At 45.8% G+C, this 16,259-nt stretch overlaps 5 protein-coding genes across 5 annotated transcripts; 4 read left to right on the top strand and 1 right to left on the bottom strand.

Annotated features, from left to right (window-relative positions):
* Positions 1 to 1,871: 1,871 nt before the first annotated feature.
* On the top strand, positions 1,872 to 3,536 carry H6S33_002323 (uncharacterized protein; the record flags this gene model as incomplete). The annotated part of the gene is made up of 2 exons (XM_044833699.1): positions 1,872 to 2,180; positions 2,304 to 3,536. The coding sequence occupies 2 exons, from the start codon at positions 1,872 to 1,874 to the stop codon at positions 3,534 to 3,536; spliced, it is 1,542 nt and encodes a 513-aa protein (XP_044693466.1).
* A 3,783-nt stretch (positions 3,537 to 7,319) lies between these two features.
* On the top strand, positions 7,320 to 8,078 carry H6S33_002322 (uncharacterized protein; the record flags this gene model as incomplete). Its single annotated transcript, XM_044833698.1, has 6 exons — positions 7,320 to 7,441; positions 7,537 to 7,589; positions 7,675 to 7,686; positions 7,810 to 7,818; positions 7,910 to 7,950; positions 8,043 to 8,078. 6 exons carry the CDS (start codon positions 7,320 to 7,322, stop codon positions 8,076 to 8,078), a joined length of 273 nt encoding a protein of 90 aa, XP_044693465.1.
* An 871-nt stretch (positions 8,079 to 8,949) lies between these two features.
* Positions 8,950 to 10,989, top strand: H6S33_002321 (uncharacterized protein; the record flags this gene model as incomplete). The annotated part of the gene is made up of 4 exons (XM_044833696.1): positions 8,950 to 9,130; positions 9,245 to 9,334; positions 9,449 to 9,993; positions 10,075 to 10,989. 4 exons carry the CDS (start codon positions 8,950 to 8,952, stop codon positions 10,987 to 10,989), a joined length of 1,731 nt encoding a protein of 576 aa, XP_044693464.1.
* A 965-nt stretch (positions 10,990 to 11,954) lies between these two features.
* On the top strand, positions 11,955 to 13,153 carry H6S33_002320 (uncharacterized protein; the record flags this gene model as incomplete). Its single annotated transcript, XM_044833695.1, has 7 exons — positions 11,955 to 11,969; positions 12,042 to 12,085; positions 12,144 to 12,181; positions 12,257 to 12,490; positions 12,732 to 12,861; positions 12,932 to 12,976; positions 13,051 to 13,153. 7 exons carry the CDS (start codon positions 11,955 to 11,957, stop codon positions 13,151 to 13,153), a joined length of 609 nt encoding a protein of 202 aa, XP_044693463.1.
* A 1,845-nt stretch (positions 13,154 to 14,998) lies between these two features.
* H6S33_002319 (uncharacterized protein) lies at positions 14,999 to 15,515 on the bottom strand (the record flags this gene model as incomplete). Its single annotated transcript, XM_044833694.1, has 2 exons — positions 14,999 to 15,288; positions 15,350 to 15,515. The coding sequence occupies 2 exons, from the start codon at positions 15,513 to 15,515 to the stop codon at positions 14,999 to 15,001; spliced, it is 456 nt and encodes a 151-aa protein (XP_044693462.1).
* Positions 15,516 to 16,259: the final 744 nt, after the last annotated feature.

Below are 16,259 nucleotides of genomic sequence, written 5' to 3'. Positions count from 1 at the left end.
TATCGTTACCAAACTAGTACAGATGTGGGCACTGGTACATGTGGTTGGTACAAATTCTACTACTCCGCCTTCTTCTGATTGAACCAAATCCTTAATACTTGTCTAGTAAGTCCTCAATTTGATTTTTTATGAGCTTTTCGTAGGCGCGTTTCGAGTCATGTACCTAGGCTGCTCAGTAGCTAGCTTATTAGGGCCTAACGTTCCTCTGCTTTCGGAACATATTTGTTGGTCTTTTCCTGTTACGGAGGCGTGTTTTTGTTCTCGGCGCAGTCATTCTGTTTTCGGATATTTGAGCGCTAGCATCCTGTCCACAACCAAAACCAAAGTACAACCGGATGGGAGTCGAGAACACGGGCCGGTCTACAGCTAAAGAATGAGAGCTTTTTGAAGGCTTACAACAGAGGAAAATAGATGCTTCATGTAGAGGGAATACATACATATACATACTTGCGGCGAGAATAAGTTTCCGCCAAATTTGTACGTGAAAATGCGGTTGCAACAAAAAGTAGTGGCGGAAACTTATTCTCGCAGCAAGTACGTGTATGCATGTATTTTCCCTTTCTAAGGGTTTGGCAACATCTAAATCTAAAGCTACATGTAACTAAGCTTCCGGGACCCTCGCTCCTTTAATTCAAAACTAGGCTCTCGGTTTCATCCCACGATCACCGGTAAAATCCGCAGCAGCGCTATGGCCTCTTGGCAGTCGTTGCGTGGAAATTGGACGTTGTCGCTCTACTGGTTTATCGTACTCTACATACTCTCTCACTCGTCACTGCATTTCGTACACCCCACGACCTGTATCTATCTCTCGCAAGAATACACCTTAGCTTCATTGTGGTTCTACAGAGCCTTCTTTCCATGTCACTATGTGCCATATCGTGGTGGTTAGAATCGATATCAAGATTCCAACCCCTTGTTTGAGGTAACAAATTCTGGGGTTCTCCCTCCTGTAAGCGAAGGGGTATATGTACATATGCACTCTGGATGTTGGGCTGCATCCCACATCGCACGAGTTTAGGCTTTAGACTCGGCTCTCAGGGGGAACGACAGAAACTAGTCCTGGATAGGTGTTTTTTTGTTTTATTATTTTGATTTGAGTAGGTCTCGGGAATTCCCTGACGGTCCTTCGAAACCAGGAAGGAAAGAAGAAAAAGGAAAGAAAAAAAAAATCCATTTTGTTTTTTGCTTCTGGACGCGGCATACACGAATGCTTGAGGTATGTATATGTGTGTATCTAAAAATTATTGCCCAACCATCTTACTTGAAATACTGTACGATGCATTGTTCAAGGAGAGCAAATAGGTGATGGATTAATAGAAGTAGACCTCAGAATACACATGCATGCATGATCTGTGTATGCAAGCGGGGTTGATGGTGGGAGATGGAAGAGTTGGAGTTGGTTCCTGTCGCAGTTGGTACCTGCATGTATCTTGGAGAAGTGCAGCTTGGCAATACATGGGGATCTCCTCCACACTTTATCCCTAACCCTTGCCTTGGACATCACGGCTTCCTTACATCCATCTCACCTCCTCCTTCCTACTTCTAATCCCTCCTTTCCAAATTCTTTTCATCCCTTCATCGCCCCTCCTTCTTTACCCATTTCCCCTGCTCTCTTCTCCAACTGTTCACTTCTTCACTGCTTTGTGTGCTTGATTCTATCGCACTCGCTCATCCCTTCAGCTGGTCTGTCTTGACAATCGCGGCTTTGCAGCTTATTATAAAAACAATTTTGCTGAAGCCCCTGTCTGGTTTCTCATCTCATCCTTTGATCACTTTCCAAGGCGTTGGAATACTTTATATTCTTAAGCAATAAACCAAAATCAGCTATCATTCAGTGAGAGTACTGTTTTCCAAAAGATTATCATCTCATCATGTCTCTCCAACAAGTCTACACGAGGTTTCTAGCCTCTCCTGACTCAAAGGCGCTGTTTGAGTCTCCATCGATGCATTTCATCACAACTCTCATCACTATCAATTCAACTGAAGAGATATTAAAATACCTCACTCGCGAGCCTACCTTTCTCAAGAAGCGCATCGAAAAGCCGCTCTCTGCTATCGAGAACAGTGATTCGCTAGTTTTGGAAATGGAGACGGAAATGGAATTCATCAGTAGTGGGGGTAACTATCTACCTGCGTTGGATGATAATTTCTTGGCCGACCAGGTCGTTATGGTGCCAATTGTACGTTGCCCCATGTTTCATAATGATTATTTAAGTGTGAGCCGATTGCGTAGATGTCTTGCGACTAGAGGTGTCAAAGCATCGTGCACTGACATGGGGGCTAATATCTGTGCTTTATGTTAGATCCACATCGTCAACTTTGAAGATGGGCTTATCAAGCAGATCCGTCTTTACTGGGATCAGTCATGCCTTCTAAAGCAGATTGGCGTTATTGGCCGTAACGGGCGCAACTGGCCCATCAAAGACGGTCGCGACCAGTGCAAGCTCGTGGGAACCTCAGTGGTCGGTACTACAAATGCTCCTGGCGCACCTAAACCTGCTCCTGTCGCTGTGCAGAACGGGAACGGCAATAGGACACGCGCCGGAACAAGGAAAAGTTCAGCTTCCTCCGTTGCAAGCAGCACAACCACAAACCCGACAAGAGATCCTCATCGTAGTTTGTCGCTTTTCACTCCTCAGGAGGACGATACAGAGAGAATTAAGGGCCCAGCAATTGCTCCTCGCGGCTCTGCGAAACCTCCAAGCCGTGATCTTGTCGAAATCATCGGCACCAACGAGAACGGCGAGCCGATCCAGAAACAGCCTGAAACATTTATCGCTCGTAAAGGAAATAATGGATTCGCCGCGCAGCGTACCTTTGAGATCGGTAGCGAAAACGATAAAACACCTAAGAATGTAGAACGCACCGTTAATCTCGACCCGAAAAAGTACCATCATTTTGAGTTCACCGATGAACCCGAAGAAAGAGCATTACCTGCTCAAGCCGCATTGACGAAGCAATCAAAACATTCGTCTACATGGGGCTTTGAGGATTTCACTACTCCCGAGAAAAGGCCGTTGAAGCATCGCAAGGACGACGAGAGGCACTTTGGATGGAGTGATGATGAAGAGAAGCCAGAGCCAACCAAACTCCCAAAAAAGATGGTTCCCCGCAAAGATTCCGAAACACATTTCTCGATCAAAGATACAGATACCCCCGAAACCGTCGCGAAAATGAAGCCAGCCGGAATCGGCCGTCCTGGTGTCAATTCCCATTTCGAGATCGCCGATGAGTCCCCAGCAGGGTCCCGCGTCAAGAGGCCAACCCAAGGGAAAGCCGCACTCAATAATATTTCGGGGCACTGGGGCGAGAATGATAGTCCCAGCGGCGGCTTCTTTGAAGCGTTTGGGAAAGAGCAGGCTACGGGGGGGATCAACATCGCTGGTGATGGTATTGGAACACGTAAATCCCAAGGTCGGGAGTGGAACTACGATGACGAAGTTCCCGACCAGCGGGTACAGGCGATCGATCTTCCAATCCGCACTACTAGAAGCCAAACTCAATCAGCGAATGATAATAATATCTGGGGTTATTAATGGGCCGCTCTGAGGAAGGTGTAAGGGGGATGCTTAACGTCTATTGAAATGCTATAATGCTATGGAGAGTAAATTACCCTTGTGGTTTTTGGTTGTCATAACGATACCTAAAGCCGGGGCTTTCTGGTGTTTTTGAGCTTGTATTTCTGTGTGCCGGCTGTATATGGTCTTTTCTTTTCTCCACTCTGAAAGATTGGGAGTCTTTTGGGGGATATTCTTGAATATTCCTGCAGCGCTGATATCACCAACCTATTCTTTTGTTCAAGTTTATTTTTATATTATACTTAGGCTTTGAAGCCAAAAGGTATCATCAGGGGTTGAGAACGGCATTTGGGATCCGGATAGGAGTTTTCTACAGCATTTTTTGTCATTTGGAGCGCCTGGTTGTGTCGATTTTATCTTAACAGTTTTATTCCTACCTTAACTATGCACTTACTCTTGTTTACATCCTTCCTTCACGGAACTATACAATGTTCTTCTTTGTTTTGTGAAGTGTAGCTAGCTGCCTATGTAGTTAGTCTCTCGAGGTGATTAGATTTGTTTGATTTGATATCAATAAGAAACTACGTGGTTTTTATGCTCCCGTTCCAAGCGAACTTGTAGCTTGAACTTGTGAACACGCCTTACAGTGACTCGATTTATGTAGTATACTACACTTCGAGATGAAGGAGTAGCCATGGTTTCATAATAGATATGCACTAAAGGCAGGGATGGTTTGAATCCTTTTGGAGGTCAACTGTCTGAGTAGAAATTTATGGATAATGATTTATGCTAGGTGTCTGGATACTCTTCTGATCTTGATTCGTACGGTATACCCGTAAATCCATCGACCGATGTTTATAGCGAAAGGCAAGCCATCAAGTAGGCCTGACCAATTGAAACTAAGTTTTTAGCTATTCGAGTGATACTTTATGATTAAGTTACAGAAGAATTGGGAGATTGTTGATTTAATGCTGTTTCGGGGGAAGATCGTATTTTAAAGGGGTTGAGAATTGTATTGGATGTAATTGTACTAGGCATATGCATTAACCTCTCAATAACCCCGACACCATAGAATAATTTACCTGCGATCATCCTGACCATGACCAGCCTTAATTAGCTTGAGGGTAAAGGGAATATCTCAACTCATAGCTATGAAACCATACAACTAAAGTCAAGGACCATAATATTCTAACGGGGAAATTAAGGTTATTGAAAACTGGTATTAAAGGGTTTAGGTAGGCCATGATAGTATCAGTAAATTATAAATGTGGGTTAGAGATTTAGGGGTCGGAAACGTTTTTATAAAATATCTCACATGGTCTGTATGTAATTTGTTCCCCAGATATGGCATTGGTCTAATAAAAATATGGGACCGATGATACCTCTAGCTTTCCCTTTGGAATCTTATATGTAGCAGATACCGAAATGCTTTCCTGTCGTTAGTTTGTTGTATCTTGTCCCATACACAAAGAAATATGGCCCCCTGGTCACGCTTATCTATCTGTATAGAAGACCTGTGAGCTTCTCGAAGTTGAAAACAAGAAAAAGAGGCTCGCCATATCTATGAGAAACACCAACAAGTGATAGTGTATGATTCACTCCACTTGGAAGCCTTTCCCAAACCCACGCTTCGATCGAGAAGGGTGCCAAAGCTGATTGTTCTTTCTAATTTATATATGAATCAGTTCCAAGAGGAAATGGTGTTTCGGAAATATAGGAGCCGGCGGGTATGTGTATTCTCATGAATTTAGTATTTACCTGTTAATTAACGTTCCCATCTTGGCACATAACTGCCCACTCGCGATCAATCTGTCTGACCCAAGACAATCAAGACGAAGGCGGGACAAAGCCAAGGCTCGACCTCATGAAGATCATTACATGCAATTGTATTATGTACGGGACACCAACTTCCATATTTGGATTGGATGGGTGCTAGCCCCTTTACTCGACATATATGTGTAAGCCCTCAGAAGATTTATAAGCCTTGCGCGTCAAGAAATGATTCGCATGATGAAGAATAACGGCCCGAGTTAGAATAGTGATCGCGCATGGAGTCCCAAATGCAATTTCCATGGATCTTTCCTTCCTTTGTTCCAACAGCGGCTAAAAGGATCTTTACCCTCACACTCTAGCTGCATTAGAATGTATTAAGGTTTATGGAAACAATTCTCTGCTACATGGTGTCCATAGCGTTTCATATATATACGTAAGTGCTTCGTGATAGGAGGAAATAGTTCAATGGAATTAATAGGCACTATGGCATACGCCACTTGAGTTGAGGGTAAAATGCATGTACGTGTATACATGTAGGCACCCATCATGTCTTTCGTCAGCGGTCGGGCCATAGAAGAGGTAGCTGGATCCACGATGCAGGGAGTCGATGCCACACACGCCTGATAGTAGCGTCTATCACGTCCTGACATGTGGTAAGAGCTAGAGAACTCAATTCCAACCACTATTATAGTTTGACCATTGTTAACATGTTGAAAACGTCATCAATCTCTATAGATCCAACTACATGTACCTTTCTGTAACGAGCCGCCTAAAATCTGCAATCTACATTTTCATCTTCACTCTCAGCTGCGGCGAGTTTATTTACCTCTAGGGTCTCATTCATATGACTACAAACTCTTGAGAACAGACACAATGTCAATATCGACCAGCCCCTAGAGGCAGACGTCTGGGGCTATGCATGTGATTGGGAAACTACAAATTGTTGTCAGTCAAAGCCCATATCACGTACTTATTAATCTTCGAAACCCTCAACCAGTGTTGTCTAGTCTGCCATCCCGGGAATTCAAGACACTCGATTAAAAATTCGCGATCGGGCATTGTAGCACCAAACAACTGGTTAACAGCTCCCGGGTTCTTTTTCGCCTATAGTATTTGTTTTATTTTTACCTCTTTCCCTCTACTTCTACCCAAAAATAGTACGCTGCTGCAACTGGTAACTAAGCCACACCTCGCCGGAATCAAGCCTGCATAGGTACTCTGGATAGGGCTGTAACTATGCATCGGCCAAACTAAATTCCCTGTATTCTTATTCGATACAAGCTCTCATACATGAGGAACAGCTACAGCTTTATGTAAGCACACATTCCTTCATGAAGATTGATGGACTTCATTCGTGCGGAATATCGGCACCTCGGGAAATACAGCGATCACACTTGAGCAAAGGAGTGAAAGGAATGAACATGCCTTATATCTATGTTTTCTCCAGGATTCAGGAACTGAATATCCGTGATTATTGCAATCGTCGTACTCTGAGCTCAATAACATACCCGCCAATCTTGTACCAATCGTTCGGGCTATCACGCGATCAGTTTGTTGTCCGAACGGACGAAAGTTTGCGGCAAAGCCGGTGAACCGGGTGTTGCATTTTGGTACCTACAGCGATGGGGAAAATTATTGTAGAAACAGGGGTCTAAAAACAGGGTTTAGGTGGCTGCCCTGGCCAATAGGACTCTTACCATACTTCTACAATAATTTTCCCCATCGCTGTACAAATGTGCCTCAGCGGACCATCCTTCTTCTAGCAGTGACTAGCACTGAGGAGGAAAATTCGGCTAAGTCAGTCCAATAAGCAGCGTGGGGTGTGTGCTTTTAGGATTAGGAACTAACTGTATACATATACCTATTTCTAAACGGTAGGGATTATCTAATTTATTTATCAATGGCTCTTTCTCTCTCTCTCTCTCATTTCTTGTCTCAATAATGAGACCCCCATGTTTGGTTTGGGGGTACCTATGGATCAATTAAGTTGGCCGAACCCTTAAGGGCACTTGCGTGCCACACACCTACATGAAGTTACCCACCGAAAAGATTCAGGCGATTAATTGGCGCCTGCGGGAAAGATTTTGGTGGCAAGTGCTAGGAAGTGGTACCTACGTACTGGTACATATGTGTATTTGCATAGCATGTATGTAGGTAAATACATTAAACTTTACTACGATCTCTTATAATTATGACTTGGCAAGATTTGCTGCTGATTTTATAACTTCAACCTTGTGCCTTATAGCGGGAGTAAACCGACTAGACATAAGCATCGTCGAACAGGAAATATCGGTACATGTAATTATCTATCGTGTTTAAACTTTTCGTGCTCAGCAGTCATCACTGCATAAACCCGTCCTAGACTAAGTGTGAGCATACCTAGACTTTCTATGCGGTCAATTCACCCCGCAGATGGAAAGCTAGGAGAATAGAGAATTTTCCTGCTTAGGCGCGTAGATGTGCCACGTTATGGTTCACTCCGCTGGACCAGCTTCGTGGCATTGAATATGTGCTCGAGGTAGAGCAGGTATGTGCTTTGAATCTCAATCCAGAAATCGGGAGTGTGGTCAACTTTAGACAAATTTGGGAACTGAACTAATGAATATGGGGGTCTATAGACATGATTCTCGGCAAGGTATTGTCGTTTGAGAAGAGAAAGGTGAGCTTCTCACAAGTACTCACATACACCTTGTAGCTGCATAATCAATTGCAATGTCACGAACAGATCTGCAGAGAACTGACAGTCTTAAGCGCATCGGTAACACTGCCAGTGGCATATATGCATAGCCGGTAACACTGCCATAGCTACATGTGCTCTAGGACCGACGTGCGGGGATAAATGCGTCGTCTCGAGGCCGGCTCTATCCGTCAAGAGACTTGATTTTCGGATTACATAATCAAATAACACACAACAAGCATACTGCACCTGAGCCGCTTCTAATTTGTGCATGTCTATTGGGTATCGTGAAACGGCCCTATTTAGAAACAGTCTTTTCGTCACGCTTACCTTAAGGGGGTTCCCCATACTTCTCGCTAATTGTTTGCGCCAAATCAAGCCATAGGGCAATAGGCTTAAAGGAATGAATTGAGAGAATTCTACCTTTAACATCAGGTACTACTTTAGGTGTACCTACATGTACATAGGTGCTCTGCTCTAGGTAACTACATGTAGGTACAGCTTTAAGTCAGATCGGTATGCACAATCGCATGTCATCTAACACATGAAACGGCGCTTAAGGATCTGTCGCTGACTCTATTGTCTTAGGTCTGTACCTACTGGTTGAGCACAAATGTCGATATCTACCTAGAAACTTGAGGCTTGAGGTTGTAGAAAAAGGAAATGTGCACATCCTGCACCTTTCAGCCCCCAACCCCCTATCACAACCGATGGAGCGTCCTACGGGCGGGACGGACTCAAACATACCTGACCAGGGGAAGCCACTCAGAATACTCTACAATGACCCGGGGACTGGAGTACCCAGTAGGTACTCTGCCTCCCTGCATGTTGATCCCTACCATAGCCTACTCTATATTACCCTTCCCTCCCCTCCCCAAGAGATAATATGACCCTTTTCCCTTTCTTCTTAATCACCACTTCCCCCCACTAACAAGTGTCTCTCTGTTTTGGACCTGGGCTTATTGATAGACAAAGATAATAATGGCGAACGTGATGGGATACAACCGCGTGTTTGCGCTACTGGTTTTGGTTCTCAGCAGTGTCTGTGTTTTGACCAATGCCGCAGCGACTCCTATACCTGCTACTGTATTGGAAAAGAGGGCCGGCGAGAAGATACAGGTCTTTGATCTCGAGAATATCTGTAGGATATCAGGGGCTACAAGTAAGTGGAATTGGTGGTTCTTTTTCTCCTCGCTTTTATTTCGTTGATATTATACACAACTTATTATAACAATTGATCGACACCGGGCTAATGATTGAATTTGTGCTTTTCTAGGTGTAATGATAAATAATACAATGTGGATCAACGGAGGAGACATAAACGTATGCTATTCGTCTACAAATTGCACCACCTGGACCGATATTAGTGAGTTTTCTTTGGTCCCCTCTTGTCACTACTATAATCATTACTAGTATCGGCTTTTTTTCCATCTTGTTTTTTTTTTTTTTTTCACAATTCCTAACCTATTTCACTTGACAGGCAACTACCTAATTGCAGTCTCCTTCGACAGAGCCTACACCAGTGTCCAGCTCCCTAATGTCGAATACAAAGCCTTCCTCAAGCCGCGCGATGTTCCCGTCTCTACCCGCGGCGTCCTCTGGCGTAACGGCGACGGCACCAAGCTCTACCAATTCGCCGGCCGCATCACAAACAACGGTACGTCCGCGATCCAGAACAAAACCGCCGACCCCAACCAGTTTTGGAGCTACGACATCGCATCGGACACCTGGCAATACCTTTCCCAGTCTCTGTCCCCCTCGTGGGATCTCTATCAAGTCAGCATTCCGGAGCAGGATACGGCCTTTTCGTTTGGGTCGTGGGGAGGGCTGCCGTATCAGTGGAGAAGTAGCATGATACAGTTGGATGGTGCGCAGAGTTTGGATGCGAGGTTGGAGACGACGGATATCCCGATGGATGATAACGATAGGGGCGCTATGATGCACCTGGATATTCCTGGGAAGGATAAGGGTCTGCTGCTGCTTACTGGGGGCCATCATGCTACGGAGGCTGGTGATCAACCTGATGTGAGTATTTACTTCCTCCTACCCCGGAACGGATCGGGACGGATTGTTGGTTTTCGGCAGCTAATTCAAAGTTTTATATAGACTTCATTAGAATTTGTGCGCCTGTACGATATTGAGACCAAAACATGGTATAACCAGAGCACAAGCACCGATGGCCCAGACGGAGCATACCCAAACCCACGGCACAACTACTGCGCCCAGGTTGTCTCCAAAAGCGACAGGTCCTGGGACATCTTCATGTACGGCGGCGACTACAGCGACGTCTACAACAAAAACACGCTGAACGGGCTCTGGATCCTCTCAATACCCACTTTCCGCTGGTTCTACTTTACAAACCCCAATTCGGCCGTCCCACAGTCCGGCACCACCTGCCAGGCCATCGGCTCCCACTTTATCGTCTTTGGAGGCTGGAACTACTGGAACGTGTCGCCCGTGTCGGGGCCAAACTGCACAGAATCCTTCAAGGTCTTTGACCTCAACAAGTGGCAATGGACAGACAGCTTCGACCCCAATGCAAACCTCTACGACGCTCCTACTAAAGTCGCCGAATGGAAGAACGCAAACAAGGCCCCAGTCAGCGGCTGGGACACGGGCGTGCAGGCGCTCTTTGCCGGCATGAACGCCTCATCAGTCACCACCGCGTCCGCCTCCACAACACCATCCGGATCCGCGTCAGCAGCACCGGCAGCCGAAGAATCACCGGGCTCAAAGCTCGGACCGATCCTGGGCGGCGTGCTGGGAGGCCTTGTGGGCGTTGGCGCGGTCCTTGTCGGAATCCTCTTCCTCATCAAGAGAAAGAAGCAAAAGGCCGCAGAGGATCGCCACGAGATTGGCGACGAGTCGAAGATTTATGTCGAGATGCCGGCGCCGTATATTCAGCAGGAGCCGCCGTCAGAATTGCCGGCGGGGGATATGGGCCATTATGCGCCGTCGGGGCCGCCGCCGGGTGAGATGCCGCCGAATCCGGCGAAGATTAGTGGAGATGCGGCGAGGTAGAGCGGCTACATAATATAGGTAGGATGCCTTCTTACCCGCGCTGGGGTCGAGGGGGGGGAGAGGGGCTAATGTACGATATGTTTGTGTCTGGGTCTGTTTTGAGGGAAGGGTGTTATATATCATGGTTTCAATGTACTGTACTTACACTTTATATTCTTTTCTTTTTCTTTTTTCGTCCTGGCTGTATGCGTATGTATGGTAGATATTGCATGAGCCGGAGTATAGGAGCCCTTAGTCTTGAGAGCTCTATTTTTTTTCCTTTCTTCATCTCTTGATTTACCGGGGATTAGTTTTGGGATGCTCTAGTACGTACAGTTAAATGTACTTGTTAATGAATTCAGCGAGTAGAAGAACCTGCTCCTGCCTGGCCTGTCATATCAATGCTTCTCTATGTCCATGCCTAGACCCATCCCAATGCCACCCCATCCCATCCCATGTTGAAACACACCCCAGAAACCCAGGCTCGGGAGCTAGCAGCAACCATGGTAACTACATGTAGCCCCCGCTCCCTCCCGGATGTCAAGAAACTTATTTTTTGCACATGCATGCAGGGGACAGCGGGATAAGCTTTTTGATAAGAGAGGCTTGGCGGAATCCGGTGAGATGGCGAGGGTGGAGGGTGGAGGGTGGTCCGGTGTTGGTTATTTTGGCGGGGGAGAGGTATCTGGGTGGGCGGGCTACGTGTACCTGATGGAAGAGATATAGAGGACGGGTGGCCTCTGCGTGTTACGGATAGGCCGGCGTTGGCCCGGGCCCGGGGCCGGGCGAGATCCACGCACTACTGCTCTCGTAGCTACATCTAGAAGCTAGAGAAGGCTATTTCACCGGCGTCAGCATCCGTGGCTATCCTATCCCCAAATACGAAGCCGGTTGGTATCTGTGGTAAGGTTCGAGGAATAGTTACATGTATGTAGCTATGTGGGTGATGCGGTGGCGGCGGTGGCGGTGGAGCTGAGCTAGAGTTTATGCTGCTGTATCTGGTATGTGAGTTGGACCTCTGAGCTCCGCAGTGTGTTTTGTAAGCCCATATCTCAGTGCTTACATGTAGTTAGAGGCATTGCATGGTGGAAATTATCACGGGAGTGCTAGTGTCGAAGTAAAGAGGAGAGATGATCATGAGGTGTATTAGAACCTTAATTGGGGAGGAGGGGAAGAATGGATGCGGAAGGTGGATCAAAGTGGGGGGGACTTTGTAAGTGTTATTTTCCTTACTAGGATGATCTTCTTAGAAGTGGATCCAGGCTTTAATTTCGATGATGAAGGAAAGGCTCCGTTTTCATAGCATCCTGCTTGACGTGTGGAAAGATGTTTGGTCAGTGTGGGTTTCATCATGGGTTATCACTCGCGCTAAAAAAAATCGTTGACGTCGCTGCTCTGGCTGTTGTGTGGTGTTTCCTGGGCGTGGACGTTGCAGCTGTCTCCTTGGTCTACATATTTCTACCTCAGGTTGAGATATCACTGGTGTTTCCCATGAGTGCGAGCGATGAGCTGCTGATGTTTGGTGAGTAACGAGGAGTCATTGAAACCTCTGGATAGCGGGGGCAAAAGCGTAGGGAACATTTTCTAGGGGGCCGCGCTCGCTGCGGGCAGATTTGTCTACCTGAGGCAGAGCGTACAAGTGTGGAGTGGGTTTGATGTCCTGAGGTTCTAGAGCTGGGAATGGCGAATCTTTACCCTTATAATTGGTCAATGAAGTCGCTAACAGACCTACTAATATTCCGCGCTTTGATTTTCACGTACAGATATTCTGCTTGTTAGACGGCCTCGACCCCGATTGTCGGGATCGCGTTCGGCGAATGAGCGGAAGAGATGTCGTGCGTGTATCAAACCTTTAGACAGTGGGGGGGCTATGGCTGGTGAGACTGTAGATTCGTGAGTTGGCCTGGTTTTTCGTCACTCGACGATATCGCAAATCCGCTCCTATCTTTGTTTGTGGAATTAGTGAGTCAATAGCAGTAAACTACATATATATATCACTTACCACTAGGTCTACGATTTTTCCACCCACAGCTCTACTGCTTGTTTAATGCCATGCTCTCGGTTAACTAACGGCGAGAGCAGGAGACTAAACAGGTTGGAGAGATGCCGTGTACCACATCCATCAAACCTTTGGAGGGGGCGGGGGATAAGTGTTGATGGTGAAAGGGAGAAGGAAGAAGATTAGACATGGGGCGGTGGGAGACTATGTATCAATGCTACATTGTGCCAAGATAATATTCCAAGGGCTGGCCCGCAGGGCGTAGGTACATGTAAATACATACAGGCTTATGGTCGTCCACATAGTATGGTCTCACTCATCATGAGACGTCACTCGCGCCAAGAAGTCACTGACTGCTGTGTCTGTCCTGACTGCTGTGTCTGTCCTGACTGCTGTGTCTGTCCTGACTGCTGTGTCTGTCCTGACTGTGTGCATTAGCTGCTGTAGTATTATCCCTGTAACCCTAGATTACGACAGTTGATGGTTTATGATCTAAATAATAACACTCCTCATCGGTTGATTTATTTCACCAGGACTGCACAAAGAACCACTCCCCAGTTCGGAAGGGATGCAACATATGTATAGTATCTTTGGATAAAGGAAGCCGGTTATCAAAATTTCTACTTATTAATTACATCCCTCTAAAAGATATTTTACTCTCTTATCAACTCTGATCAATCTTTGGGGAATATACAGATCTCTCTAGTGCGGAATGGGCAAACCCTCAACCGACCCAAAGTCAGAGTAAAAATAGGCGAGGAAATGCATCAGAACAGAACTGTGGTAAGCTCTGGAATTCATTTTACTCACTACATGCATATTTGCGGCCAGAGGCAGCACTCCACCTGTATGTATTCTTATAGCGAGATTATACTGCAGTACTAGTAGTAGACGCATGTGTAAATTTCAGCAAAAGTACTGTGCCCCGTACTGCACTACTCCCACCATCTATTTGAACCCAGGTCCTAGGGATCAAATACTCGGTGTCTTGCCTGACGAGCAGTCTCAATATACTACCCACTAGACCACTCGCCGATGCTTTGCAATCGTAGGAAATAATACTTGGGGGGGCGGCTGGTGCGGAGACTATTGGGGAGTACAGCCTTGGTGGTTATCAGTACAGTCGAATCTCCCTATAAGAGTATACTCATGGCTGGAAATAGTACCTTATATGGCCGGGGTATACGTATAGCTCTTTGTTGAGAAGTATCAAGCGAAGGATCCGCAGGCCCGCATCATGTACTTACCGCGTGCATTTAATACTAGCATGCGTGAACCACGAAAATTACGAAATTAAAAGCAAATAGAACAACCATAAGAGCTGACTGATATCATCCAGAGCTAAGCTAATACTGGACTACGTTGGTAACCGTAACTAACCAAGTTGTAGACCACAAAACATAAAGAATCGTTTTTGAAAATCAACGACGTGCATGTGCTCATACTGACGACAGGTACCTTGCTAAAAGCGCGGAAACAAAAAAATAAGTATAATAAGCGCATCACCATCGACGCATCTCGCCTAGCCAACGGGAAGAGAAGAAAAGGACCGGCCTCAACACCCCTCAATGAGTTTACCGTCCACCGGGATAGGCTTGAGAAATCGAGTGAGGAGCTGTGAATCAATATTTTACGAAAATTGAGTTCTCATCCCGGCCCTTGATCAAGTGATTGAGTATAATCCTCGCAGCAAACGTCTGTTTTGACTAGTTATGTAGTTAACTCTTTCGTTTAACCAGCCTTATATCTGTGTCCTAAAATGACTACCCGCCCGGGCCCCAGGGTTTCTTCACGAAGAAAAACTGATACCGAAAGTATTTGGTGTCAAGTTTCTCAATTGAGGCAAGAGTCTCAAGGTGACAATTGCTTCTATATATCTAGGTACCGCATAAAGTCTCGAGATCACAGGTCACGGGTTTCAACCACGCACCAAATAATTATATAATGAGGTCTTGCAACACCCAATCAAATTCAGGGCTACGGTTTGCATGTAAAATATTGAATTGACATAAGTACCTAAATTGAAAAATCTCAATTTTTGAATATCCCAGGCGGCGGCGTGGTAGTCATTGCCTGAAGTGTCAATGACTTATGGGCCACGATCTCGTCGTCTATTGAATCACAAATATGCCAGACCATATAATCCCCAACCTCAAACCTTTTCGGCTTCTGCTGGCTCATCTCCTGGCGAATCTTACGGATCTCCCTGATCTCTCGCTTCTTCATTATACGGAGACCGACGCATGTTCCGATAATCAGAACCAACTGGAACGCGACAATAGCCCAAAACACTATATATGCTTGCCCAGAGGGACTCTTGCCTAATGGCTAGTCAGTATATTTTGAAAGACGGGAATTAGGTCAACAGGGAGTTAGACTAACTGAGGGGAAGGTCGGTATAAGTATCGATGTGCCTCGCAGCAAGGGTATTGGGAGCGGCACCGCGATGCGAGCCCCATATGTCTGTAAGGAAACTGTGGGCAGATGCGAAGATGGAAGAGGCGTCTTCGGTGCGGACCAGAGCGAGGGGACGTAAAGGTGGAGCCATTTCTTTTAAATTTTGTAGTGAAGTGGGTAATTTTTTTTTCGGTAAAGAATGTGTATAATTTGATGGTGTTGAGGATTCAACCGGAATTTTTGGTGCGCGAAAGAGTGACTTTTTGTTTCGGGGGAAGGAAGGTTAGATGAAGGGTTGGGAGGGGAATGGAGGAATGAAGAGTATTTATCGATATCTCCTCGATAACGTTTGGTTTTGCTCATCTCTGGAAATAGAATCGACGAATTTTGACTGAGGTTATCTCGATAGGGAAACTACATGTAGTGACTTAATAGGTCTGTCATCACTAAGATAGTGTTGTGCAACGCGCGAGTGCGAGTCCATGATTACATGTACACCTAACGCCCAATTATAGATTCCTCAACGTCGTGGCGGGACTTACTCCAAAAACCGCTGATACAAGAATTTAAAGATGTATTCTCGGCAGGAGAATTTAATTCTTGTGAATGATTATGTAACTTATAGGTTTTATTTCAATCTGTTCAGCTTCTTACTCGCATCAGTTTACGGAAAACCGACATCAGACACTACATCTTTTTGAAGGGTTCGTTTGAGTTACCCTTTTACATACATTCTTACAAGAGGATACAGAAACTCTAAATATTCCGGTAGGATAAAAATCGTATCGAAATATACCCAAGCCAAGATTTCTACATTTTGGCACGTAACTCTTTAAACTTTGGCCTTATGCACACCGATAAATCTCACAGTTGATCATGACATGCATGTGGGTAT

The sequence above is a fragment of the Morchella sextelata genome (assembly GCF_020137385.1).
Source record: "Morchella sextelata strain SCLS chromosome Unknown scls_12, whole genome shotgun sequence".
NCBI lineage: Eukaryota > Fungi > Ascomycota > Pezizomycetes > Pezizales > Morchellaceae > Morchella > Morchella sextelata.
Note: the sequence above shows the minus strand (reverse complement) of the source record. Positions and strands in the feature narration are given on the sequence as shown.